Source organism: Prionailurus bengalensis, chromosome B2 (genome assembly GCF_016509475.1).
Source record: "Prionailurus bengalensis isolate Pbe53 chromosome B2, Fcat_Pben_1.1_paternal_pri, whole genome shotgun sequence".
Classification (NCBI taxonomy): domain Eukaryota; kingdom Metazoa; phylum Chordata; class Mammalia; order Carnivora; family Felidae; genus Prionailurus; species Prionailurus bengalensis.
In genome coordinates this window covers 119,631,119-119,659,049 of record NC_057349.1, presented here as the reverse complement: position 1 = coordinate 119,659,049, position 27,931 = coordinate 119,631,119, and the positions used below count along the sequence as shown (strand labels likewise).

Below are 27,931 nucleotides of genomic sequence, written 5' to 3'. Positions count from 1 at the left end.
TGCAGCCTGCAGCGTGCTCGGTGGAAAGATGGGCGTGGCGTTGAGTCTGTGCTGGACACAGTCCTGTATGTAGGGACACCCTTTCCATCCTTTTTTCCAAACCCCAAGAGGTGTGTGGTGTGTGGACTGAAGAAGAAAATTCCTTCTTGCCTCCTTCCTGTCGCGGTGCTCCAGCTTTGCTTCCCATCCTGATGCCAGCCTCGGGAAGAGGAGAGCTGTTCTCTTTGCTTTGTTGGAAGGTGTGATGAGCATTTTATGGAACGTTCCTTTTTTTTCCCCCCCTCACTTGTCAGCCGTGCCTCTCTCAAAGTGGACCTTTCCTATTAAAATTGGACACCCGCTAGTCATATATTCCTAAGCTCTTCTGTGTGAAATTAGATATGGTGACATTTCTGGGGACACCCTGCAGTTTCTGTACCATTTAATAGATATGTAAATAGCTGTTCTGTGTCAGGAGTTGTTTTAAATGTTGGAGAAAGAAAGATAAATAGCATGTGGGCCCTGCTTTATAGTTGCTTGCAGTTCAGTTAAGGAGAAAATATATAAACAATTAAGAATATACACATAAAAGGGATTTGGTTACTTAAAAGTTTTCAAAGGGAATGTACAATTTGAACCTTATTTTAATTGTTTAACATGACTGTGTCCTTTGAAAGCCAGTATTTTTGAAAGCCATGAGAATTTTTCTATTTGATGTGTCCCTTTGCTATATTTCAACCCTGTTAGGTTAATCAACCTCCCAGATTGATAACTTTGAAACTTAGGCCAATGCTTTAAAAATACAATTATGTGACTTCTGTTTTTTAGGTGACTGCTTAGGTGACATCTGATGAAATTAGTGAATAAGTAAATCAGCTATGTCTTACACTCCGGGTGTTGGTGGTGACCCTGCCCTACTGGCCCAGCGTATCTCTTCCAATATCCAGAAGATCACACAATGTTGTAAGTAGAAATTTAAGTTGACATCACTGTTTTTAATTCTTAAAATTGGGTTCATAACAGGACAACTCCGGTGACTGAGAGCAGGAACAGATTTTAGAAGGTTAGAACTCTTAAAATGAAAAAGAAAAAAGAAAAAAGAAAAAAGAAAAAGGCCAGAACTCTTTAGAGTAAATACAAAAGACAATTATATTAGAAGAGATAACACTTAATTGCACTTTTCTGTAGAGTGCCAGGCACATAATACACTATTTCATTAATGAAATAAAACTTTAAAAGGATAGATATTTGGGGGACCTGGATGGCTCAGTTGGTTAAGTCTCCTTTTTTTTTATGTTTATTTTTGAAAAGAGAGAGAAAGAGAGAGAGAGAGAGAGAGAGAGAGAGAGAGAGAGAATGAGTGGGGGAGGGGCAGAGAGAAACAAAGACAGAATCCAAAGCAGGCTCCGGGCTCTGAGCTGTCAGCACAGAGCCTGACACAGGGCTCGAACCCACAAGCCATGAGATCGTGACCTGAGCTGAAGTTGGATGCCCAACTGATCGAGCCATCCAGGTGCCCCCGTCCTACTCTTGATTGCAGCTTAGATCATGATCTCATGGTTTATGGGATCAAGCCCCTTGTTGGGCTCTGTGCTGACAGTACGAAGCCTGCTTGGAATTCTCTGTCTCTCTCTCCCTCTCAAAATAAATAAAAATAAACTTAAAAAAAAAAAAAAGGATAGAGACTTATATTTGCTTTAAAACCATCTGGTTCTAGATGAGACTAAAGAGACTTGTTGACTAAATTCCCTAGGTTTGGAACTGGGGAGCCCTACAAAGAGTTTACGTTTACTTAAAACAGGGAAAGGGAAAGGGAACATACATAGTCTAAAGGACTGTGCCCTTAAGGAGCAGGGATTAACTGATGAGGGGAGGTTTTAATCCATTGAGGCAGATCTAGAAGATAACTCAGGGTTCCCACAAACAACTGTGCTACACCTATCAAACACAGTGCTACTAGACTAAGCCCATGTAGCATTTTATTGGAAATTATTACTCCTTGGGAGACAGACATAGATATAAATTTTTTAAAAGATCACTGTAGCAGATTTGAGCCTATAGTTTTTTGTTGTTGTTTCACATTTTGTTTCTGAATCATAGCTAATCACATGAGGACTATTCTAGTCACTTTGTAGTAGTCAGTATTCTGGCTCTTTGGGCATTAACTGAACTCTCTTTTGGAGTGTGTTAATACAGTGTTATTCTTTAGCTTACTTAAAGTTTACTGCTCTCTTTACCAGAATGTGTTAACACACTGTGAAAATACAGAATGTTTTCAGATGACCAAACCATGTGTTCTTATCTAATCATTAACTTCCCAGAAGTTACTACTCTACCCAAGTGATTTCAGTGAAATGTCAGCATGTTTTGGAGGCCAAAGGATTAAAAGGATTAGATTATGGCACTAAAAAAGTGCTGTTGTGCACAGCGATATAATATAAAAGCCAAAGAAAATAAGAATTTTTCTCTTTGTTAGAAATAGTGCTGGTCTGCAGCACCTGGGTGGCTCATTCAGTTAAGCATCCGACTTTTGATTTTGGCTCAGGTCATGATCTCGTGGCTGTGAGATCAAGCCCCATGTTGGGCTCTAAGCTAAGCATGGAGCCTGCTTGGGATTCTCTCTCTGTCTCTGTGTCTCTCTCTCTGTGCCCCTCCCCTCCTTTCTTTCTCTCTCGCTCAAAATAAATAAATGACGTTAAAAAATATATATATATTGCTGGTTTGCCTCAGGCTAATGTGTGAAAATTAAGAGAGACTGTAATTTTAATTTAGATGTGTGGAAAAGTCAGGACCTTTATGCAAGAAAGGAGGCCAGGAGGCCTTACTCCAGAGGACAGTGCAGGTCTTCTGTGCTGGGAAAAATAAATGCATTAGGAATTCTAGGAAGAGGAGGAAGAGTGACTGTAGGCTCTGAGATTATAGAGGCAGTAAGCACCTAGTGTATGAAAGATACACGGATTGGAGATTGTTTGTGAGCTTGAACTGGTAGGAGGTAAGAGTTCACTTAAATCAAGTCATGTTCCCGAGAAAGATTGATTGATCTGCTAGATGGGAAGTGATAAATTGAACAAGAGTTGCATACTCCTGGCATAATTGATAGCTAAGTATGTGACTGCACTGTGATTCAGGACAGCTTTGGTGTGTGGGGGAGGGTGGTGGTAAGACCCACAACTCTGCCTTGTGGAGAGGGGCCAAGAGGCCTGGGACCATTTGGCCGTGAGAAGCCACAGTCCCCACCTTCAGCTACTGAAGCACGGTCTTATGAAAAATACAAGAAATGCATTCTGCATGATCATGAAGGCCTTCGCAAAGGAACAAAGCAACAGTAGCCAGACGTCAGCTCTAGGAGGAATAGGGCTTTTGAATAATCCTGGTTATTCAGGAATGAAATGGCTACCCTCGGGAGGAGCGACCAGCACATGGTGGTCAGATACTATTTCTCAGGTCTGGTGTTGAGAGGTTTAAACACTGGAGTAATGGTTCCAACTGAGTGACTTGTAATTATGATATTCTGCCTTCATTCAGCAAATAATTTATTGAGCACCTACTACTGACCAGTCATTGCACCAGACCCTTGGGAATCCAGCAGTAAGCAAAGTCCACAAGGCCCTTTTCTCATGTGGGTCGTAGTGTAAGGAAAAGCAGAGGGTTAAAAAACATTAATGAACAATATGGTTTCCTGTGATGAAAATGAGCATGCTGGGAGAGCAGGTGACTGTGGGGAAGCTGCCATAGCTGAGCTTGTCCTCTGAGGGAGTGAGAATGAGAAGGCGCTGGTAGTGAGAAGATACAGGACAAGAGCATTTAGATGGAGCCAGGGAGCTGGCAGTAAACTCCTGAAGCAGTCCACAGCTTGGGGTGTTCAGAAAATAGGAAAGAGAAGTCCAGTGTGGCTGGAACACAGCACCTGAGGCAGGAGTGGCTAGAGAGGAAATCAGAGAGGAGACTGAGCAGGCCACCTAGAGCCTCAGAGGCCATCTGGGGAGTTTAGGTTTCATTCTAAGAAGGAAGACACACAGTCATACTGCTTTGGCTGCTGCTGCTTAGAAAATAGACTTTGGAGAATTTGGGGTGGGGACACGATGGCCATCTCTGGGTCTGATGAGGGAGGTGTTGGCTTGTACCAGGGTGGTGGCAGTGGGGACAGAGAATTGATGGATATTCTTTGGAGGCAGAGCCAGCAAGATTTGCTGCTGAGTGTGGGTGGATTAAGAGTGAAAGAGGGTAGTCCAGGGTGCCTGCATGGCTTTTGTGTTAAGCAACCAAGTCGATAGCGGTGAGTATATACTGAGGTGAGAAGGACTACAGTTCGGAAATGGGGAGAATTTTGTTTTGGCTAAGTGAAGTTCGAGATGTCTTTTAAACATCTAAGGGGAGATGCCAGACATCTAGCTTAGATACATGAATTTGGAGATCAGAATGATACCGGAGTACAAATGGTATTTGAAACCGTAGGTCTAAAATAATCACAAAGGAGTAAGAGAAGAGAGCTGGAGCATTAAAAAATGTAGAAGCCTGGAAGGCAGGGAGAAAGTGTGAAGAATCAGAGTGACCAGTGAGGTAAGAAGAAAATCAGGATATGGTGGATTTCCAGAAATCAAAAAAAAAAAAAAAAAAAAGTTTCAAGACTGAGAGAGGCATCATCTGTGTCTAATGCTGCCAAGAGACTAAAAATTTTAGCACTGAATTTGATGAGGCAAACTGGTGACTTTGAAGAGAGTGGTCCTCTGTTCGTGTTCTGAATGTAAATGAAAAAAAAAAAAGAGGGAGAAGGACTGACCCTTTTTCAATTAAAGAGACTTCCTAGAATCCTACTCACCTCTGCTTGTGTTATTGATCAGAGTTTAGATACAGTCACATAGCTACACCTAGCTGCTAGGAAGGCTGGATTACAGTGTGCTCACTAAAATTAGGTCTTGTTCCATTTAAGAAGGGAAAAACCAGTATTTAGTGGGCAACTGGCAGATTCCACCATGGAAGTAGAAAGAGGGCCAAAGAAGTGGTTGCATTTTTCCACCACAAAAGAGAGAATCCAGTGAGAGTATAATTGCAAAAGAAAGGTCTCTGAAGGCGAGAGGGAGAGGGAAACAGATCACCAGTGTTCAGTTTGCCTGGCGTCCACTGTACAAGTCCAGGCAGAGTGTGGGGTGGACGGTAAGTGTGGTGGGCAAAGAAGGGAGAGTTCCTGTCTGAGTGAGCTGTTCTTAAATGAACTAGGAGGCAGAGGTATCAGACAGGGAGTGGGATGGAAGGCTGTTGGACGTTTATGGAAAGAAGAGAAAGCGATGAGTTGTAGTGTTGACAGTTGAGAGGATTGACATACCACAGAGGTAACGAAGGGTTGTTGGGCAGGTTGAGTACTCATTTGAGACTTGGGGTCTTGAATTTAGTGAAAACAATCATCACTATGTATTGTTTCTAATTCTGAGATTCACTGAATGAATGAAGGGAAATTTAGATTAGGTAGAGTTAGTTATTGGTAAAGATCTAACCTACCAGCCAGTGCACATCACCGATAAGGACTATGAAAAAATCACGTGGAAGTGAAAGGCAGAAGTGTGAAATTTCAGTTCATTTTTTTCCCATCTGGCAATGCTAATAATACCATGATCGAATAAGATGGTACTTTGCACCACATTTAGGTGTTTCTCTTTACATCTGTGTCTTGTAAATTTGTGTCAGTACAAATTATCTACTTGTAAAAAAGAAATCTCTGGAGAATATACTGTAAGAAGGGTAATACCCTTGTCGTTAGAATAGGTGCATCTGTTCAACCAGAGCTAAAGTCTTCATAAACACTTCAGTGGGGAAAGTTTATTTTCATATTAATTTTGGTTAAGATCAGTGAAAAATTATAAAATATGAACTTGTATAGTTGAGTTTATAACAAAAAAAATAGCAATCAATTTTTGATTCTTGGAGGGATCTAAGAGTAACATATATGAAGATTAGAATTTTTTTTAACGAGTGTATTCTGACAGGTCTCTTTTGCAAAGAGTAGAATAGATGAAATACAATGTTTTTAAGCTTTTTTTTTTTGCCTTAAGGTAGTTTTTGTTCAAAATAATCTGTAGTCTTATCAATTTGCTTTGCTAGTAAAGTATTTAAAGCATATTACCATAATTTAATTTATATTAAACAACATATATAAATATTGTAAATACTTAAATATAAAATATATTAGAAATAGATTACATTAAAATAACAATTTTTTGAGTGAGTAATAGGTATAACAAACTAGAATTTTATTAAGGGTTTGTCTGTGGAGAGTTTAAAATAAGAAAAAAAATTCTTGTCTTAATGAAACTATTTGAAAATCTTCCTGAATATGGAATTTTATTGATAGATCATATGTAAGGCAACGGGGTTGGAGGAGAGGTAGAAGCAGTGAGGAAAGTTATTTGGATCCCAATGTGATCTTGATTAAGAAAATATTTTTATCCTATGAGAGAAGGTGTTCTGTTGACTCTGTCACAGAGTCAGCTAGGAATTTGTGCCCCAGCTGCTCCATCCTTTGCCTGTGGCATAGACAATACTCCGTCGATGGCCCTACCATGACATCCAGTCTTCTCAACCCGGCGCTCCAGGCAACCGTTCCCAGTAGACTGGAGTTGGCATGTAAATAAACAGTTTGTTATCCCAGGTCTAGAAGATCATCGTGCATCAAAGAAATGCTTAGATTTAACTCTCAGCTTTGGATTGAGACGTTGACAAGTAACATTTTTATTAGTAGTATCTGGAAATGAGGTATACACCCATGTACCCTTTATCACCTGTCTGTATTTTTTTTTTTTTTTGAAGCAAACTCCTACCAGCGATGCATAGTACAAGGATAAGCAAGCCTTTGTGGGTTGCAATGGCTGAGTCTGTTATATAAGGTAAACCAGAGTAGGATATTTTCCCTGGGGCCATTAATCCTTGCACAAACAAACAATATAGACAAGCGTATTCAGAACACACAGAAATAACTCGTGTTTTTGAAAGAAGCAGAATAAATATATTGAAAACTATCACATAATTAAAGACTTTTTTATCTTTAAAAAATAGAACTATAATGCATAGAGTAGTGCACCAACTATTAGGGTATAGCTCCATGAATCATCTGTTACAATACCACACATGCAAGTACAACATTACCAGCCCCCTGAAGCCCTTCTCATGTGTCACCCACTCCATATTCTAAGAAGATAACTTCTAACATCACTGATTAATATTGCCAGTTTCTTCACTTTAATAGAGTCAAGTGTTATGTTTTATGTTGGACTTCTTTCTCCCATTCTGTTTAAGCAGTTCATCCATGGTATTACATGTAGCTATAGGTCATTTGTTTTCATTGTTATATAGTATTCCATATCCAAACAGACCATAGTCTATTCTTTCTACTGTTCATGGACATTTGGAGTGTCTGGATTTTTTATTTGTCTTTATTTTTTGCTATTATGAACAATGCTGAACATTCTTACGTGTTCTTTTGTCTCCTGTGTGTACTTAAGAGTTGGGTTGCTGAGTTATAGGGTATGTATGTGTTTACCTATGGTAGTTACATAAAGTAGTTGTACCAGGTAATACTCCCACCAGCTAGTGTATCAGAATTCATTTTGCTCCAAATCCTTGCCAACATTTGACATTTACAGTCTTAACTTTTACCCATTCTAGCCATAGTTCTGTCTCATTGTGATTTATATTGCAATTCCCTGATTAGAATCAGACTTTTCAGAATGTCACTGAGTTAGGAAAATGAATGAGACGGTAGGAAAGGTTTCTAATTGAGTAAGCTCTATGTGAGTGCATGCACATTTCCTGAAATTGGATCCCAATGCCAGTGTGACCTTGAGTAAGCTCTTTCACTTTCCAGGACATGATTTTCTTATATATATTTTCCGTGGGCTGGCTTTTGGCCTCTCTTGACATTTAATAAGCTACAACTCTAACCAACGCTTTAAAGAATCTTGAAAGCTCTTCTAACATATGCAGGATTATTCTCTTTGTTATTAAGAGACAAATTGCCATATCTGGATCCATAACACATACTTTTAAAATTCCATAGGGGCACCTGGGTGGCTCAGTTGGTTGAGCATCCGACTTCGGCTCAGGTCATGATCTCGCGGTCTGTGAGTTCAAGTCCCGCATCGGGCTCTGTGCTGACAGCTCAGAGCCTGGAGCCTGCTTCGGATTCTGTGTCTCCCTCTCTCTCTGCCCCTCCCCCACTCATGCTCTGTCTCTGTCTCTCTCTCTCTCTCTCTCTCTCTGTCAAAAATTAATAAACATTAAAAAATTTAAAAAAAAATAAATAAAATTCCATAATTGAAATAGCCTTGCCAAGACTAGCTAGAGTTCCACTAAGACTTACATATTACTTGTAAGAATTAGAAGATGGGAGAGTTGTAGTCACAAGGGATTCTGGTATGAATCGTGTCTATATTAATTAAGGTATGAATTCAAAGAAATTGATAAATAGAATATATCGGCAGCTGACCATGAAACATAGCCATTGAAATAAAATTTTCACCAGCGCTAATGAGAATTCTGACATTTGAGTATTTTTAAAAAAGAATAATCTGAAAGAGAGTCTAAAAGTTAAGCCTGTGGAAAATGAACAAATTGGATCTATTGGTAACATAAAATATACCGAGTCGAATTTTATGAGTACAGGAGTTTTCTGCTAAAATATGCATAATATGTCATATGTACATGTGTGTTCATTCCAGAAGATTTGGGAAAGCAGAAACTTCTAGGGAGGTATAAAATGTGTGACCTTAAACCCATGTCGTGAAGGTTAAGGGAAGGTGACTGGAAATGTTTATGTTGAATCTTCATTGTTTCATTTTTTATCATTTATCTCCTATTGATTAGTTCTACACAGACTGTGAGAGTTGCAAAAATATTATTGGTTTTCTTTGTGTTGTACTTAGCTCTCATTCTCTGTGGGTACTTTGCTTATTTATTAAAAAGAATCAGTGCTTGGCTCTTGTCCTCATAAGGTTCTTAGGATTTGAGATGACATATAAAGTCTGTATAAATGTGTGAGTCCTTTGGTTACTTTTGAGAGTGAACACAGCTATTTTGACTCGAGTCTAGTGAAAGAGGCACTTGTTTTTGCATCTAACACATGACTGCACAGAAGGAAAACTAGTATCATCAACTTCTCTTTTTTGGTGCCTGGGCACACTTTTCTTTACAAAAGACCTCAGTCCTGAGGAGTTAACAAATTTACTGGAACTGTGGATTTACCCAGGAATTGGGGATGTTCCTTTTTTTTTTTTTTCTTTTTTTTTTTTTTTTTTTTTTTCTTTTTTTTTTTCTGGGGTGGTCTGTTGGTGGCTATTGGTGGATGGGAAGGTAGTTTATAGAGGAGGAGTTGAAACCTCATTCTCTCTCCCTCTCTCTCCTTCCTTTTCCCTCCCTCCGACCCTCTCCTAACTTGTTATTTGACATATCTACTTTTAACATCATACATCTGAAAATGTTTGGTTGGATTTTTTTTTTCCCCTCGAGGAGAAAAACTTTAGTAGCTTTGATTTCATTGTTGTAATTTTCTTCATGCCTAAGGTGTTGACACAGAATAGAGAACTAGGTGTGGAAATTAATGTCTTATCCAAGAGAATTTTCAGAGAGTGACAACTTTTCTTTTCTCTGGTGGCTTTTCCTACATGACTGAACATGAGTGCTGTTTATGACTGAATGTGAATCTAATGGCTACAGAAGTATTTATACATAGATTCTTTTTTTTTTTTTTTATGAAAACGAGGTCACTGTATGCTTATTTTATTTGCTGCTTACGTTTTTGTCTATTATGGCCAAATAATTTTCCATTATATGAGTGTGCCACGCATCATTTAACCAAACCTGTGTTAATGGACATTTTATCCTAAGATTACATATTTAAATGTTGGAGAACTTACCATATATGCTTCTTCCACACGTGAATCCTTCTGAGGTCTATATAGATAAAGTGTGATGCTGATTAAATTCTCATGTATCTTTCCGCACCCATCTTATTAAAAACATTATAATATTCTTTTTTTTTAGACTATAAATATAGTCAATATGCCTAGTAATTGTTTATTACAGAGTAGCCTCTGTTTTATTAAAATTAAAGTTTGTGATGGGTTGTGTAGCAACCTCTCAACTGCCTTGTGGTACAGCCTGTCTGTGCATTTAGTTAGCTCAGTGTTGGTGTGGGAGCTGAATAGCAGATGTAGGCCAGTTGGTGTAGTTTTGGTTTCCTGCAGTAGCTTTGACACTTCTTGTCCTCATCTCTTGGACTCTTTTTTGTCATTTCTCTACCAGTTACTGAGCAGTATTTTCCATTAAAGAGTAATTGCCTTTTATACTCTTCTAGACTTTTTCCCAAAGCTGTTATTAATTGATTTGCCTATTCATTTATTTGCAAGAACCTAAAAGTCTTACGAAACAGTGTTCTGTAAGTCTTGGTACATTTATTTTTCCCAGTCTTTCTTCTTGTTGGAGTGTCATTCATTATCTTAGTCATTATTTGAAGAAACCATTGTTGCAGGAGCGTGTTTCTGATACTGAGTATGGCCATCTACTTCTCTGGGGTAGTTTGGTCTTTATCCCATTTAAAGTCCAAGAGAATGCCCACAGACAATAAGATTCCCTCCTAGCCTGTGGACTATTATTTTCTTATTGAGGACTGTGAAAGCTTTTAGCTAAAAAATCCAACTCAGCCCTGCTTATTTGCGAATACACAGAGCTGTTGTGCTGTTGGAGCTTGGGAGGAGAGCTGGGCAGGATGGCCCGAGTGATTTTAGTTGTATGCTATTGCCTTTACACCCTGCTTTGTTCAAAAATCTCTAGAAGGTATGTAAGTTGGTATCTTTTAACTACGGGCATACCTATGGAGATACTGGGGATTTGGTTGCAGACCAATAAAGTAAGTTAAATTTCCATATCCCAGTGCATATCAAGTTATATTTATACTATCCTGTAGCCTATTAAATGTACAATATCTAAAGAAACTATGTACATGCTTTGACTAAAAAATGCTTTATTGTTAACCATACTGACCATCACCTGAGCTTTCAGGGAGTCAGAATCTTTTTGCTGGAAGAGGGACTTGCCTCAAAGTTGATGGCTGCTGACTGAGCAGTGGTTGCTGGAGGTTGGGGTGCCAGTGGCAATTTCTTAAAATAAGATGACAGTGAAGTTTAGTGCGTCACTCGACCCTCCCCTTCACGAACGGTTTGTCTGTAGCGTGGAATGCTGTTTCGTAGCATTTTACCTATAGTAGACCTTCTTTAAAATTGGGAGTCAGCACTCTCCAACCCTGCTGCTACTTTATCAACTAAGTGTATGTAATATTCTAGATCCTCTGCTGTCATTTCAACAATCTTCACAGCATCTTCACCAGGAGTAGATTCCATCTCAAGAAACCACCTTCTTTGCTCATCCATAAGAAGCAACTCCTTTTATATTCAAGTTTGACCATAAGATTGCAGCAACTTGGTCCCATCTTCAGACTCCACATCTAATTCTAGTTCTCTTGCTGTTTCCACCACACCTTCAGTTACTTCCTCCACTGGCCTTGAATCTTTCACAGTCATCCATCCACAAGGGTTGGAATTGACTTCTTCCAAACCCCTGTGAATACTGATGTTTTGACCTCTTCCCATGAATCACAAATATTCTTCATGGCATCTAGAATGGTGAATCCTTTCCAGAGGTTTTCAATTTACTTTGCCCATATCCATCAGAGAAATCGCTATCTGTGGCAGCCATAGCCTTATGAAATGTGTTTCTTAAATAATAAGACTTGAAAGTTGACATGACTCCTTGATCTATGGGCTACAGAATGGATGTTGTGTTAGCAGCAACGAAAACAACAGTAATCTCATTGTAATCTCCATCAGAGCTCTTGGGTGACCAGGCACATTTGTCAATGAGCAGTAATATTTTGGAAGGAATCTTTTTTCTGAACAGTAGGTCTCAACAGTGGGCTTAAAATATTCAGTAAACCTTGTTGTAAACAAATGTGCTGTCATCTAGGTTTTGTTGTTCATCTATAGAACACAGGAAGAGTAGATTTAGCATAATTCTTAAGGGCACTAGGATTCTTGGAATGGTGAATGAGCACTGGCTTCAACTGAAAGTCACCAGCTACCTTAGCCTCTAACAAGAGAGGCAGCCTGTCCTTTGGAGCTTTGAAGCCAGGCAGGGACTTCTCTCTAGCTCTGAAAGTCCTAGATGGCATCTTCTTCCAATATAAGACTGTTTCATCTTACATGAAAAATCTGTTGTTTAGTTTAGCCACCTTCATTAACTATCTTAGGTAGATCTGGATCTGGAGAAAGGATGTTGTAGTAGGGGTTTAACAAGTACAAGGGCCCTGAGGTGGGAGCAGAACTGGGGTGTTAGGGGAGTGGAAAGGAGGCCAGTGTGCACGGAGCTCAGAGGGAAGAATAGGAGCCGGGGTGGGGTTAGGTGAGGCCTTGCAGGCCATTGTAAACACTCAGGCTTTTATTTCAGGTAGAACAACATTTTGAGCATTTGAATGAATGGAATGTGGAAACATAGGAGAATTTTATCATATAGTCAGCATCACACTTTATTTGATCTAGATAGAACTCAAAAGGATTCATGCACAGAGGCAGCCTAAATTTTAAGTTCCCCAACTTTTTTTTTTTAAGTTTATTTCTTTATTTTGAGAGAGAACTCAAGTGGGGAAGGAGCAGAGAGAGGGAGAGAGAGAATCCCTAGCAGGCTCCACAGCACCAGCGCAGAGACTGATACGGGGCTCAAACCCACGAACCATAAGGTCACGACCTGAGCCAAAGTCTGGTGCTTAACCAGCTGAGCCACCCAGGCACCCCAAGTTCCCCAACATTTAAACACACAGTCTTAGGATAAAATGTCTGTTAACAGAGGTTTGCTTTAATGCTGCACGACACATTTGTATAATAGAGGAGACATGGTTTCGGGCTCTACTAGAGTTCTGGATTTGTCAAGCAGTTAAGATAAATGGAGAGAGGGGCTGGAGGAGGATATATGCAAGAGAGTGAATAAGATGACTGACCATGGGGTTGAAGTTGGGCCAGGAGGCGAGTGAAGACGTGGGAGGATGGGGAGGACACTGGCAGAGTGGTAGGACCAAAGGATGGAAGGTCCTGGTGGGGCAGAGGCTTGTTGTTAGAGCCAGGGTACCAGTGGGAGTGAGCAGGACGTACAGGAGGTGGTGGTTTGTAAATAGTGTGCATGACAGTAAGATTACAGAAGCGTTACGGTTACTGGTAGTGAGCCAGCATTCCATGTGATCTTGCAGTGTGTGCCTAAGGTAGAATGGGGGACAAGGTCTTGGGGTGGGGCATGCAAAGCACTGAGCCAGGGTGGCGGAAGGATCATCAACGTGTATGCTGAAATCATGGAGAACTGAGGCAGGAGTCTAGAGTGACCCTGAGCCAGGAGCTAAAACCATGGGCCAGTGAGGTGGCACGGCCGAAGAACAGTTATTACAGCTATAATGAGGAGTGCGGACAGGGCCTGTGTGTCCATTCTGTCTCAGGCACCTTCTCATTTAGTCTTGCCTTCTGAACTTGCCTTTCTCTTTCTTGAGTTCCTCAAGTTTCTGTTTTACCAGTGCCTGGTACCTAGCCATTTCATCTACTTCATTTAGTTGGGATCTAACTTTAAAATTGCAGTGGCCTCATTGAGTTATTTTGGGCTATAATTTTCACCCCAGCTAGGTTGTGGCAGCCTTTCTTCCTGCTGTGTTTTCTTCAAAGGGAGTTTTGCTCTTCTTTTCCGCAATTGTTGTGGTCTTTTTGTGTGATTGCTGTATCTGTTCTTTTCCTCTTACTCAACAGAATGAATTTGGTTTTCCAAGGGGGGGGGTCCTGTGAAGGGAGACGGGAGCTGAGACCCTCTGCTCAAGGGCTCATTACTGTCTGCCATGCCCTGAGGCACCGTATCTTTCCCCCCTGCCTCTTGAAACCTCCTCTTGTGTGACAGGTCCTCCCCCTCCAGTTCTGATGGCCCCCCCATCACCATGGTGGCCCCACAACACACAGCTACCTTTTTGTAAAGCATCTGCCTGCTCTTCAGGAAAGAACTTTCAGAGGTCAGCAGCCTGTGGCCTCTAGCAGGGCCCAGACTCCTCCTTCCTCCTCCGCCAGGGGGGTGTCTGGTTCCTTCTCAGCCCTGTTCCCGGTCCCACTCAGAATGTGAGCGTACTTTTCTGGAAGTGGGTACTTGCTGGTGACATCTTGGAGCTCTGCATCCTTTATTCCTTAGGGATCCCACTCATGTGGCTTCCCACTCAGGATCTGCTCTTTTCTGTTGCTTTGGGCCACATGGATATATTTTTGAGAAGTTTTTGTTGTCCTCATTTCTCTGAAAACACAACTTTTGTGGGTTTCCTCCCCCCCCCCCCTTTTTGTTCTCTGTAGCTTCGGAAGGGAAGAAGAGGGAAGATTCAGGAACAGACTTACACCATGTCCTATTTTCAATCCATCTTAGCAACATCTGAGTAGCAATGTCTTGGCAAATGGATCAGAAATTAGGAATGAGGTAACAGTTCAGAAATCACTGCCATACAAACTGGAGGTGAATTCATGACATGGCTAACAACACTCGGCTGCTTTTGGAGCAGAAGGAGAATTAATGGGCCATTTGGTGGATGACAGAAAGGCAGCTTGTCAAGAAGGTGGGCTAGGGAGGGTCAGGAAGGCTGGAGAGCTGGAGGAGTAGGGCTTGGCCACTGGCGAGTCCTTGCCTGGGTTTGCTGCTTACACAAATCACCTTCTCAAGGGACCACACCCGCCTCCGGGCTTTCCTTCCTTCTGATTCTAGGCTCCCTCAGAGTAGGTAAGCTGAGCAGATCCATGTGATAAAATGTTAGCACTGAATATCTTTGCTAAGAAGAGTTTGTAATGTTCTAGCCATCTTAGAAATCCAGAGTCTTGTTTACATACAGTTTTCAAGTGGCTTGATTTTGTAATTTGTTTTTAAGAACCATGCCTCAGACGTACCTGAGTGGCTCAGTTGGTTGAGCTTTCGACTCTTGATTTCTGCTCAGGTCATGATCTCACAGTTGGTGAGTCAGAGAGCCCCACATGCGTAGGATTCTCTTCTCTCCCTCTCTCTCTCTCTTCTGTCCCCCGCTCATGCGCTCACTCTCTCTCTCTCAAAAAATAAACATTAAAAAAAAAAACCAGGAACTGTGTCCTTGGATTTAACTCTTTATTAATCTACAGTAGCTTTAAAATACCCTACATTTCCATTTTGTTAATCTACATGCCTTTCTACATTTGAAATATCTGGGAAGAAAACCAATGAGAGATTTAAAATTAAATGTATTTGGAGTGTTCTGAATTTGAGATAGCTTGCAGGTGTGCTAGTTAGTTTCAGGAAGGAGAGCACAGCAAACCAGTGGGCTTGGCCTCTGGAGGCGCAGACTCCATAGCGGGCTTCTCAGCTCAAGACTCATCCTTATCTTCCTCTTACCCCTTTTTGTCTCCACAGTTTGCTTCAATTCTTTCACCGACAAAGAAGATAAGTTGCCTATCCAGGTCACAAGACAGAGCATGAGATAGAGAGGATATTGGAAAAAAGCCCATAATTATTTTAGTATCTGTCTTTCAGATTCTCTGGGGGGATTTCCCACTTGTGATATACTTTTTAGAAGTATAATACTGCACACATTTCTTAGTTTTTCTTGATATATGAAATAGTCCCATTTCACTCCATTTTTGTTTCTTAAAGCCTTTTTGTGGTGATACTTTTTCCAACTAGCTGATAAGATTTTTTATGATATATTACCCTGTGCACCTTGTACTCTGTAATGAACCTAACCTAATGATTCTAACTCGAATTATAGTAAATTTACCAGTGATAGCATCTTTCGTTCTTACAGAGGTCTGTGCCGTTCCAAAATGTTTTCATATGTGTCATCTTCTGTAGTACTCGAAAGTACCCTTTGAAACAGGTAGAGGGATTGATTGATAGATGAGAAAAGAGTGGAGGAGGAAAACAGTTTATTTCTTTCAACATTTAGTTGTTTTCTAGTTCAGTTTCAATTACATCATTTGTACATAACTGCTAGGTACTTATCACTGTCAGGCAACTCTTCCCTTGTAATTATAGGATATAACTATTCTGTGTCCATTGATACATCGTCTCTGCAGTTCTCGTAACTATATCAGAAATGATGAAGTCTCAGTACCCTGCTAAGGCATGGTTCACATGAGTTAGCTAACATATGTTAATATTCTTATTGTTGGGGCGCCTGCGTGGCTCGGGTGTCTGAGTGTCTGACTCTTGATTTTGGCTAAGGTCACACAGTTGTGAGATCAAGCCCTGCGTTGATCATGGAGTCAGTTGATCAGCATGGAGCCTCCTTGGGATTTTCTCTCCCCCCGCCCCACACCCCCTCCCACTTGTATTCTCTCTCTCTCTCTCTCTCTCTCTCTCTCTCTCTCTCTCTCTCTCTCAGAATAAATAAATATTAAAAAAAGAGAATTTTCTGAAGAAAGAAAGTTCTTTCAGGAGAAAGACATAAACCCCTTCGTACCATTAGTTCTCCATGTATTGAGTTCATTCTTACAATATCCGGTACAAAGTGCTTACAACGCATCGTTTTCTGTTGAAGTTCATGGCAATTGAGAAAGAGGTAATTTTCTCTCCGTTTGACTGTTGAGGCAATGATAGCTTAGAGAGATTAGGTAAACGGCTGAAGGTCAGCAGCTAGGAAGAAGTGAGGTCAGGTTTCCAAATCAGGCTGTCTGGCTCCGAGGCTGCTGGCTGGTCAGCATTATACTTCTGAGTGTGGTGTGGCTGACACTGAGTCAGTCTCAACATCACCTGCTAAAGGGTTTTCCTAGCCACGGTTTTGTTTTTTGTTTTTTTTCTGTGATTGGCTGTTACAATTCTGAGTTGTTTTTTGGGTTGAGCAACGGGAATATTTACTCTTAGAAGAGAAGATAGCCGTATTCTGTTTTTTGGAGATAGTTCTTTGAATGCACTATGTGCCTGTTAGGGCTGGCCTAGGTGCTCCCTCACGCCGGCCACTCTCACTGGTCAGACAGCATCCTCCCGCACCCCAGTGACCTCTGACAGGTTGGGACATTTCATAGCCTCTCATACCAACTGCTGCCTACGATGGCAAAGATTTTTATTCTTTGCAATGAAGCATTTTTCTTAAGATCTCCACTAGATGGCAGCAGACCCGTGTGGAATAGAATAGGTCTTCTGTACTGAAGTAAGAGCCAGAAAGGGGACTGCTTTGTTTTTGAGGAAATAATAATGTACCTTTTCTGGATATGTAGGTAGTAGTATTCTCTTTATGTTATAGAAAAGTGGGATGTATTCTTTAAAGTCACCTCTCTAGAAGTGTAATGGTGCAGGTAATGCAAAAATAATGTGTTCATTGCATTCTTATAGAGGTGCATCTTGATTTAATCGTACCTCTGTGTATTAGGTGAATTTTTCTTTGAGACCCTGTTTATGGTTATGTAAAGAATTTGTTCCTTAATTTTCATGTTTCATGAAACTCTGGCCGGTACTCTGCAAAAATTTTCCTCCAGTATGCAACAAAGTAACTGTAATTCTTTCTAAATTAATGAGAAAAGAGCAGCCCTTGAAATAATCTGTCAAACCAGCACCTGTGATGTACTGATTATTTATTCTTTCTGAAAATTGCAGAAATTCAACTCCGCCTTTACATGCCTGCTTGGTGAAAAATTTGCAATGTTGTTAAATATTATACCACATAGGCTTAGTAACATAGTGAGTACTTAGTACATTCAAGTAACACACTGACTCAGAGTTTGTGAATACAAAGTTTTAGCAATTTTTACTGATTTAGGACAGGGATTGGCCAACTTTTCTGTAAAGGGCCAAAGAGTAAATATTTTCAGCTTTGTGGCCATGTCTGGTCTCCTGCATATTCTTCTTTTTTGTTGTTGTTTGTTTTTGCTATTTTTTTTTTAATTCTTTAAAAATGTAACAACTAGTCTGAGCTGGAAGGCAGTACAAAACAGGCCATAATTTGCTGACACTGATGTAAAAGGGTAACACCAGTCATTGAAAGTGAGGTCTCTGGAATCTTGCCAGTTCATAACATCTGAAGAAAGGACAGGCATTTATTTCCTGATCAGTTGTAGCCAGGCTGACCGGTCTTTGTGATCTACCGAAGGGCCATGAAACTTACAGCTCAATTCTTTATTCCAAGTTAGCATACACTTATTTTTGTGTTTGCTTGCTTGTTTGCTTTGGCATACATACACCTAGATTATGCAGTAATCTTTTTTAAAAAGTCTTTTACTTCTAGCCCTTGTAGCACACTGAAAATATTGTTTTGAAAACCCCCAAATCTACATTTTTAATCTTAGCTCTTCTAAATAACTGATTTCTTGGACAAGTCAGTTATTCTGTCTGATTCTCAGCATTTTTGTTTATAAAATAGGATTAAACTAATGCCACATAATACTTCTCCTAAGCTTGATTCAGTAATTTCAGCTATGTTTCCATCGGCCTTTTGTCAGATCACGTGATACCTTTGAGCCTTAAGTATAGAGCTCTACAAATTAAAGGATCACCTTGAATCAGTGTTGACATACTAAACCCCTCCCACTGTGCCTGATACATAGTGAATACTCAGTAAATGTTGAATAAATGAATAGTTGAGCACCCTTCCTTTTCTTAACTCCCTTCTTACAGATGCTTTATGTTAGAAATACATATCCTTTCTTACATAAGATTTGTTCTTTCTAATGCCCTTTTGTGGTCAGCTTTTAGAATATTCATTGAGTGTTGGGGTGCCTCTGTGGCTCAGTTGGTTAAGTGTCCATCTCTTGATTTTGGCTCAGGCCACCATCTCACGGTTTGTGAGTTCAAGCCCCACTTCAGGCTCTGCACTGACAGCATGGAGTCTGCTTGGGATTCTCTGTCTCCCTCTCTCTCTGCCCCTCCCCTGCTCATGATCTTTTTCTCTTTCAAAAATAAATAAGTAAACTTTTTAAAAAATGAATGAATAAATAAAGTATTCCTTGAGTGTCAACAATGTGGTGAGTGTTAGATATACAAAAACTAATAAGACTAGTTTACTTTCAAGTCAGGGAGACAGTAAGTAATGTAATTATTTCAATTTATATGCAGGTATGGCATCAGAGGTTTCAGTCTCCAGGACTGAAGTGTCCCATTTCTTACACTTTGAAACTGTTACCAGTACCACCTCCATTTAGGCTTTTTTGATTACCCTCCCATAGCAGACCAATTTTGTAGCTCTTTATTTGAAGCATTTACTCTCCTGCTTCCCCTCAGGGTTTACGTGATGTGCTTTCTTTCCCTTTTTTGGACGAGAGAGTAGGAGGCCTTATTTTCCTTATATCTTCATGAAAAAGCATTCATGAAAAGCATCTAGCACTCAATTCAATGCATTCTGTTAGGCAGTAACATCATGGTAGCATTCCTAATTAACTTCATTTTATAAGATACTGTGTTATTAAAAGAATTGTTTCAGAGTGAGAGGAAGGTCATCAGCTAGAACATTTGACTTGTAAGGAATTTCAGTATCTATAAAATCTAAATAGCACTGACTAAATCTGGCTTTTGTTTACAAATACCTCGTTTAAGAGTTTGCCTTTCTTTTTATGACTGCTGCGAGGTCTCTTATTATTAATTACCCATATTAGTCTTGGTGGAGGTAAGCAAAATGCAGAGACTCTGAGAACAGTTGTATTGCTTTAACAATCAGGGTTTTTTTCTCCCTAAGACTGGATCTGCGATGATATACTTCTCAGTGATCATGATATTATAACCAAGAAGATCTGGATATAATTAAGAATTCTAGGTATTAGGTGACCAAAAATAAATATGCATTATAGCTCATCTCTTTTGTTTGCTAAGGTGAACATTCTTTTCTTTTCTCTTCTTTTCTTTTTTTTCTTTTCTTTTCTTTACTGTTTTTGGAAACGTGTAAATTCTTTACTTTCAGATGGATTTTCAGCTTCTACTTGACATTTTATTTGCCTGCACACATGCATAAAGCTATAGGATCTCCCCTTTTGTGAGAAATAACCTTTAAAAAAAAAAGTTGGCACGTTTATAGACTTTGTGAGCTTAGCATGAATTTTAACTCTTGACTTCTAATTTTGAATGTTTGAAACCTACAGAAAAGTATAGGGCAGCGAACTGTACCTTTTACCTGGGTTCACGAGTTGTTGACGTTTTTACACTTTTGTTTAGTATCTCTCTCTCCAAATTCAAATTTCAAAATCGAAACCCAAGATTCTTCAGTTGCCCCACATTTTTTTTTATAGCATGTTTTTTATTCCGATTGAGATTCCGCTCCAAAATCCAACATTGCCTTATGGGTGCTTTAGTTCTTTAATTTGGAAAGCCCATCTGCCTTGTCTTTTTTTTTTCCCATTCGTGACAATGACATTTTTAAAAGCCTAGACCAGTTTTTTTGTAGATTATCTTGCAATCTAGATTGGTCCGATTTTTTTCTCCTCATGATTAGTTTCAGGTTAAACATTGCATGGATCATATTATGACCTTCTATTGCATCCCATCAGGAAGCTTATCCTGCCGGGTTGTCTCATTGGTGCTGCTAAATTTGATCATTTTGTTTTAAGCAACAAATTTGTCTAAGATGAAGTTAACTCTTATAACTAATGTCATCTGTGTGGGGATAATTTGAGATTCTGTGACTATTTTGTGGTTTCAGCATTCTTTATGATGCTTGCCTGCCTCTATTATTACATAGAAAATTCCAAATTAATTATTTCAATTCTATTATTCCTCCCTTGTTTATTAACAATAATTCATTCATTTTATATTCTACTAACTTGTGTAACTGTTACAATTATTTTCCTTACAGTTTTTATGCCTGTTAGAACTAAGTGTGCCATTGTTCTAAATGTTCTGAGGGGCAGGGAAGAAAATACTTCTGGATCATAAGTGCAGTTTTACATGTTAACGCCCCCACACAATTTCCTCTTGAAAATTAATGCATTATTCTAATTAGATTTAAATAAACCACTCATTTTTAATTTTTTCTCAATGTTTTCTATTATTCATCTCTTTATTTTTCTTTTTCTAAGTGCCCAGTTGCCTGTATTAATTTCTAACATAATTTCTATTGCCCTAACATTTGTAACAATTATACATTTATTTTCCATCATAATAGCTGTGGAAATACAGAGGACCCTGAATCAACTTGGAACACCTCAAGATTCACCTGAACTTAGGCAACAACTGTAAGTATTTAATACAAAAAAGAAAGAAAGGAAAAAAAAAAAAACACTGTTAGGTTACTTTGATGGTATGTCATGTTATGCTCACCAGAGAAATAATGGAAAATTAATAAAATTTTTCAGCTACCTTATTTGAACCAAGCTTTTGTGTTGGTTTTTCCTTGTTCCGGGTAAGCAGATGTTTTTCTTTGAAGAGCTAGCTTACTCCAGCAAAGCAGAACTTCCTTAGTTGCCTTTCTTACACTTCCTGAAGAGGTTGTTCTGATGGATTTTGGAAAATGATACTCTAAGCTTCTCTATGTGATTTTCTTCCCATATCTGACAGTTCCTTCAGTGACTAGATTTTTATTTGGTTTAGATCCAGGACTTACTCAATATGAATTGTTAGCCCTCTAAACACTTATACCTACATCTTTGAATTTCAGAAAGCATTAGCCTCTGTTTAAAAAAAAATAAAATAAAAAGTTCTAATGAGGTTATGCAGTACATGTTTCAGTAAATTAATATGCTGCTAGAAGAACAGCAATGATATTTTGTGGTGTTACAGATTTTACAGTATTTTTACACAGTTTCTCACCTGAATCTTACAAAATTAGAGTGAAATACATAGATCAAAATAATTATTTTTGTTTTGCTTCGGAATAAGGAAAATATGTCTCGGGGGGGGTTGATGATTTGCCTAACATTATTCTGAACCTGAATCTTAAATCTTAATTCAGTGTTGTTACAGCCCAATGGCAAGTGATAAATATGCAGTAAATGAGATCCCAAACAACATTAGCTATAGAAGGAAAAAATTGCAGGGACACCTGGGTGGCTCATGGGAGTTCGGGCCCCACGTCCGACTCGGCACTGGTGGTGGGGAGCCTGCTTGGGATTCTCGCTGTCACCACTCTCTCTCTGCCCTCCCCCTCTTGTGCTTCTTCTCTCTCTCAAAATAAATAAACTTAAAAAAAAAAAGAAAAGAAAAATTGTAAAGAGCAAGAAATTCAAAGATAGATGGTAGGAAATCATGTTTTTTATGAAGTACAATTTGAAGAATTTATAGTTAGGTCTAATTTATACTGATGTTTTCTGCAGTGGAGAGATGTTGGGGTGGTAAAAATGCCCCAAGTTTAAATAATAACCCATCATTTGTTAAACTAAAATGGAACAGGAACACATAATTCTTAATAGTTATAGTATTTGCTAAGGTTGGTAGTGGAGATTGTGAATAAGTAGATATCAGTAAGGTCTTCTTTTCAGAAATGTAGCTGTATTTCATTTCCTAAAGATTTTGAAAGGTTTGTTAAAGGCAGTGGACTTGGTAAATAGATAACAGTAGTTTGTAATTCTTCCTTATCAATCAAATACAGTTATCTGTGCTTTAAAATACTCTTATATAGTATCTCATTATTTTATGGGATCCTAAGTATGACTCATATAGGTGTTTAAAATGAGAGATAATATAAATGAGAAGTACTAATGTTGTAATTTGTAAAGCATCACATTAGTATAAGCTTATTTTGTTTTTAGTCAAGTTCTTTAGTTAAAAAATCTGACTTCTTTACTTGATAAGCTAGCTAGCAAGATAGATACAGATACTGATATAACTTATTTTTTACGGTGCTTTCTCTTTACAGAGAAATGCTATTATTTTTCCACAGCAAACTTAAAAAATAGTAAATGTATGTTATTATTTATTACCTCCTCCCCTCTTTTTTTAAAAGTATGTAGAAGGATACAAATGTCCAGATAGAGAAAGAGGAGAGGATACATGTACCTCCAGCCCTGAGAACTGGACAGAGTCTCAGGCGACAGACCTTCGTCATTTATTCAGCTAACCTCCCAGTTGCAGGATGCAGACAAAAGGCTCCCCCCCACCCCCCAAATTATCTGCAACATCACACATCCCACAGTCTGCCTTTGGCTCCAGTCATCTTCCTTTCTAAATGACTACTGATTTCTGAAAGCTTGGTTGCCATGTGTGAGTAAAGAACTTTCCATGTAATATTTGCTCAATATCTATCAAAAAATAGAACCTGGACATTTTTGTTTTCATAGAGAAGATTTAGAGCCAGCTATAAAAAAAGGGGGGGGGATTTTTATCAAAGTATTCATCAGGATTGATTCAACTGGCAGCATTGTAACTTAAAGAAATCTCTTCGCTCTTTGGCAATAATGTGTGTTTTCTCACTGTAGGCAACAGAAGCAGCAGTATACTAACCAACTTGCCAAAGAGACAGATAAGTACATTAAAGAGTTTGGATCCCTGCCTACCACCCCCAGCGAACAGGTATCAAGCCTTAAGACACATTGTTGATGTATTGAATGTGAAAGAAATCACATGCATTGTAGGGTCTTTGAACTGTTATGCTAGAAAGGAAATCAAGGGGGAAAACTTGTATTTGAGATTAGTTCACAGAACACAAAACTATATTTAATTGCCCAGGTAGTATCCTGTGGTTCAATAAAGCAAGAATTATTTCCATGAAGTTGCCCTGACCCATAATTAAGCAAGTGCTCAGAAAATGCTTCCTGAGTAATTGTTTCCTGGCTTTCCAGGGCTGACTCCTTGCGACGTGCACACTCATTCAAGATGTGAGGTTTCCTAGGGGCACATATTTGTTTCCTTGCTTATTACTTAGTGGAAGTGACTACTTAGGTAAGAGTACAAGGTTTTATTTTCCTAAAAAGAAAACAAAAGGAGCTACTTCAAAATAATCTCAAAATCATGGCCGAGTCTTTAGGATGGAAATATGAGGTGAGAAATCCAGCATTTTGGACCTTTTGTCTCAAGGTGGTAAATATACATAGTATTTGGACACACTGTCGAAATGTAATTGAGAGTCAATCAGTGAGGCCCCATAATTGGGGAGTGAGTGAAAATTTCAGAATAAAATAAAGAGCCAAGTAGTGGTGAAACAACTTCTGCGAATTCTCTAGAACTTCACAGCTTGATTCTAGTACGTTTCTCCCCTTTTGTCTAGCGTCAGAGGAAAATACAGAAGGATCGCTTAGTGGCTCAATTCACGACATCACTGACAAACTTTCAAAAGGTCCAGAGGGAAGCTGCTGAGAAAGAGAAAGAGTTTGTTGCTCGAGTAAGAGCCAGTTCCAGAGTATCTGTAAGTATTTAATGGGGCGTTATAAAGTGAACGTGTCGTTCCCTTGAAAGACTGCACTGGCATTTTTTTAAGTCAGAACAATCTGTGACTATTCTGGACATTAATATTTGAATATTTATTTTCAGGTTTTTCAATTTTAAGAAGGATGGTAGTTCTGTAATGTTGTGGTTATTTTGTCCATGATATAGAACCAAAATTACAGATGACTGTATAAGAATGTGGGAACATTTTGTCAGAAAAGATGAGAGGTCAGATCCTGAGTGATAGTCCCACATTGATTTGTACTAGAAGTTGTCACTTTCTGTCTGGACTAATGCAGGGAACACTTTACTCCCGGGTTATATGAAATGATGAAAATGAACAGAGTGAATTAGTGTGTGAATATTGAAAATAAATATAAGAGAAAATAAATGTAAGGATAAGTTAAAGTGGAATTTTTAGTTAATCTAATTTTATATTCCCTTAGAAACTATTGCAAGATGTTTCCTTGTTCCTTAATGTAGAGGTTCCAGGACTATATTATATTTTAATCAAATAATACTTATTATTTGGCCGTTTGGAATATTTAATAAATTCCTTTCTTGTCAGCTTAGGATACAATTTTAATATTACTTGAAGCACTTGACCTAAAAAATTAGAACAAGAACATTTTTCTCTACCCACGTGTGCACATGCGTACATAAATCAGTTTAGATTATTATAAGAGAAAATGTGAGTGTTGTGTGTTTTTTCTTTGCCCTTTCTCAATCTATCCTATTACTAAATTATTCAGGGTGGTTTTCCTGAGGACACCTCAAAGGAAAGGAATCTTGTATCCTGGGAAAGGTAAGAAATACAAAACATACTGATCAAAAGATAATTTTCCAAATTCACTCTATATATTATGGTCTCTAGAACAGAATGAAAGCTTTCAGTTTCTTATATCTTAAATATCCTCAGTTATTTATAAATAGCAATAAATTTGAACTTTTTTTCAAAATAGTTATTTATAAAATATATAAATATATAAAATATGCTGGGGTGCCTGGTGGCTCAGTCGGTTAAGTGTCCGACTCTTGATTTCAACTCAGGTCATGATCTCATGGTTCGTGAGTTCGAGCCCCACCTCAGGCTCTGCACTGACAGTGCAAGAGCCTGCTTCAGATTCTCTCCCTCCTCCTCTCTCTCTGCCTCTCCCCTGCTCACTTGCTCTGTCTCTCTCAAAATAAATAAAATAAACATTAAATATATATATATATATATATATAATGTATATATTTCAATATAGCAGTAATAATTTGTAAAAAATGATATATCCAAATAAATGTTATTGACTTATTATTTGATGTAGATTATTTCCTCATGTGAGGTTGAAGTCAACCAAGAAGAGATACCCAGTTGCTAAATATAGCTTCCAGTAATCAAATATTAACTCTAAAAAGTAATGTAAATGAAATGAAACATGAGAAAATGTGATTAATACTTCTGTTATAGTCTTAAAATTTAAATAAGAAATTTAAGCAGTTCTCTGACTTTGAAGGAAAGATACTCTATTTCGTATTTCTGAAATAGGAAAAGAATTCCTACTATTTTAATACCAGTCTTTTTTTTTTGCTTTTTTTCCATATTCTGCCTGTTAGCCAAGCTCAACCTCAGGTGCAGGTGCAGGATGAAGAAATTACAGAAGATGACCTCCGCCTTATTCATGAGAGAGAATCTTCTATTAGGCAACTTGAGGTAAGCTTTGTGTGGCCATTGGGTGGCAGCTGTGTTCTCAGTGTGTTTGTGAGAATTCTGGGGGAGGGGCTGGGAAAGAAAACTAAATGTATCAGTGTGGGGGTATTTCTTACCAATGAGAATAATTCCCTTTTAAAAAATAAATCTCTTTAGAATTTGTGCTAAAATGAGAGACCCGACCTCCCTCGTCTCCAGATTTGTTTTTTATCCTGTCAGGTCACCACCACAGGTCCTTCACACGGAGGAAATCTCAGTTCAGAGATGTGTGTTCAGGGAGTCTGGATGGCTTCCGTAGCACATGGTACACCTCAGACCTGCCTGAGTGAGACTGGACAGGGGCTTGACACGTATCTTATTTCTCTGTAACATGTTCTTGACCGCAAAGAGCTCTAAAGGGATTAGTAAGCCTCAGTTCTTGTGGAACCCACCTGTTCTCTAGAAGGTGGGCTGATAATAGCTAACAGTAGCTACAGTTTATTAAGGGTTTTCAAGCCCCATGTGATCAATTTTTTGCATGATCTCATTTAGTTCCCCTAAAAACTGTGAAGTAGTTAACTATGTTGTCATCATCACCATTTTATAGGCGGGGAAATAAGGCACAGGATGAATATGTAAATTGCCCCCATAAAATATTTAAACTTTATTCTTTAATAGGGCAAAATAAAAGTTATTGTATATTAAAGAAAAGTAGATTTATAACTTCTTCATCACTGTTCCATTGCATAATCAAATTTATTAATGTGAGACTTTAAATTTATACCTAATGTTTTGTACTTTTACAGTGTCAAATTGATGTGTAAGTTTTTACTAGAAATATAGCCTAACAATAATTTGTTTTACTCTTGTGAGGAAATACTGCTAGTGATAACAAAACTATCAGATTACGTGAACATAAACTCAGTAACCCAGGGCCCTTCTCTCATAGATTCCTGGTTTCTATGCTGCCTCGTTTGGTATTTTTAACGTCACAAACTTACTTTTAAAGAACTGGTTACAGTTGTTCAAGGTCATGTTACTTAGGATTAATTATAGTAAAGTAGTTTCCTGATATTTCCAAAATTTATGGTTTAAGTCTACATGCATTCTCACTTAATTTTTGCCTTTTGTGGGTTGGGGGCTGAATTTCTGATTGTAATAATATGTGCTTTTTTCTCTCAGGCTGATATTATGGATATTAATGAAATATTTAAAGATTTGGGAATGATGATTCACGAGCAAGGAGATGTAATAGGTAAGCCCTGCTGAAGTAGGAACAGTCTATAGCAATTTACCTGTGATAACTTCTTTTTTGTTTTGTTTTTATTTTTGAGAGAGAGAGAGTGTATGAGTGGGGGAGGGCCCGAGAGAGAGGGAGACAAAGAATCCACAGCAGGCTCCAGGTTCTGAGCTGTCAGCACAGAGCCCAATGCAGGGCTCGAACTCACAAACCACAAGATCATGACCTGAGCCGAAGTCGGATGCTTAACCGACAGAGCCACCCAAGTGCCCCCCAACCTTTTTAAAAAAAATTGTTTATTTTTGAAAGAAAGAGACAGAGCATGAGCTGGGGGGGGGGGGGGGGGGCAAGAGGGAAAGGGAGGCACGGAATCTGAAGCAGGTTCCAGGCTCTGAGCTGTCAGCACAGAGTCCGACCAGGCTCGAACTCAGTGAACCCCAAAATCATGAGCTGAGCCAAAGTCAGATGCTTAACAGACTGAGCCACCCAGGTGCCTCTACCTGTGGTTACTTCTCAACTGAGAGTTACCCCTCTCTCTTTCAGACCCCCTAGTATTATAACCACAGCCTCTGCAACAGACAAAGCATTACCCTTGGCATTATCTAAAACAGATCTTCTTTTTGGCCCCTACTGATCAAATCAACCAGCTTCATTTATTTGAGTCTCTAAATCTAATCAGAACCTTCTGCTGCAGAGACCAT

General features: G+C 38.9%; 1 protein-coding gene across 2 annotated transcripts in view; it reads left to right on the top strand.

Annotated features, from left to right (window-relative positions):
* Positions 1-27,931, top strand: part of STX7 (syntaxin 7) — a 42,997-nt gene that overhangs the window by 5,940 nt on the left and 9,126 nt on the right. For both annotated transcript variants that reach the window (XM_043592390.1, XM_043592391.1), the window contains exons 2-8: positions 808-942; positions 21,125-21,194; positions 23,373-23,466; positions 24,161-24,298; positions 25,071-25,123; positions 25,918-26,014; positions 27,173-27,245. In XM_043592390.1, the coding sequence (XP_043448325.1) occupies positions 858-942; positions 21,125-21,194; positions 23,373-23,466; positions 24,161-24,298; positions 25,071-25,123; positions 25,918-26,014; positions 27,173-27,245 (610 nt within the window). In that variant the 5' untranslated portion in view covers positions 808-857. The remainder of the gene's footprint in view (positions 1-807; positions 943-21,124; positions 21,195-23,372; positions 23,467-24,160; positions 24,299-25,070; positions 25,124-25,917; positions 26,015-27,172; positions 27,246-27,931) is intronic.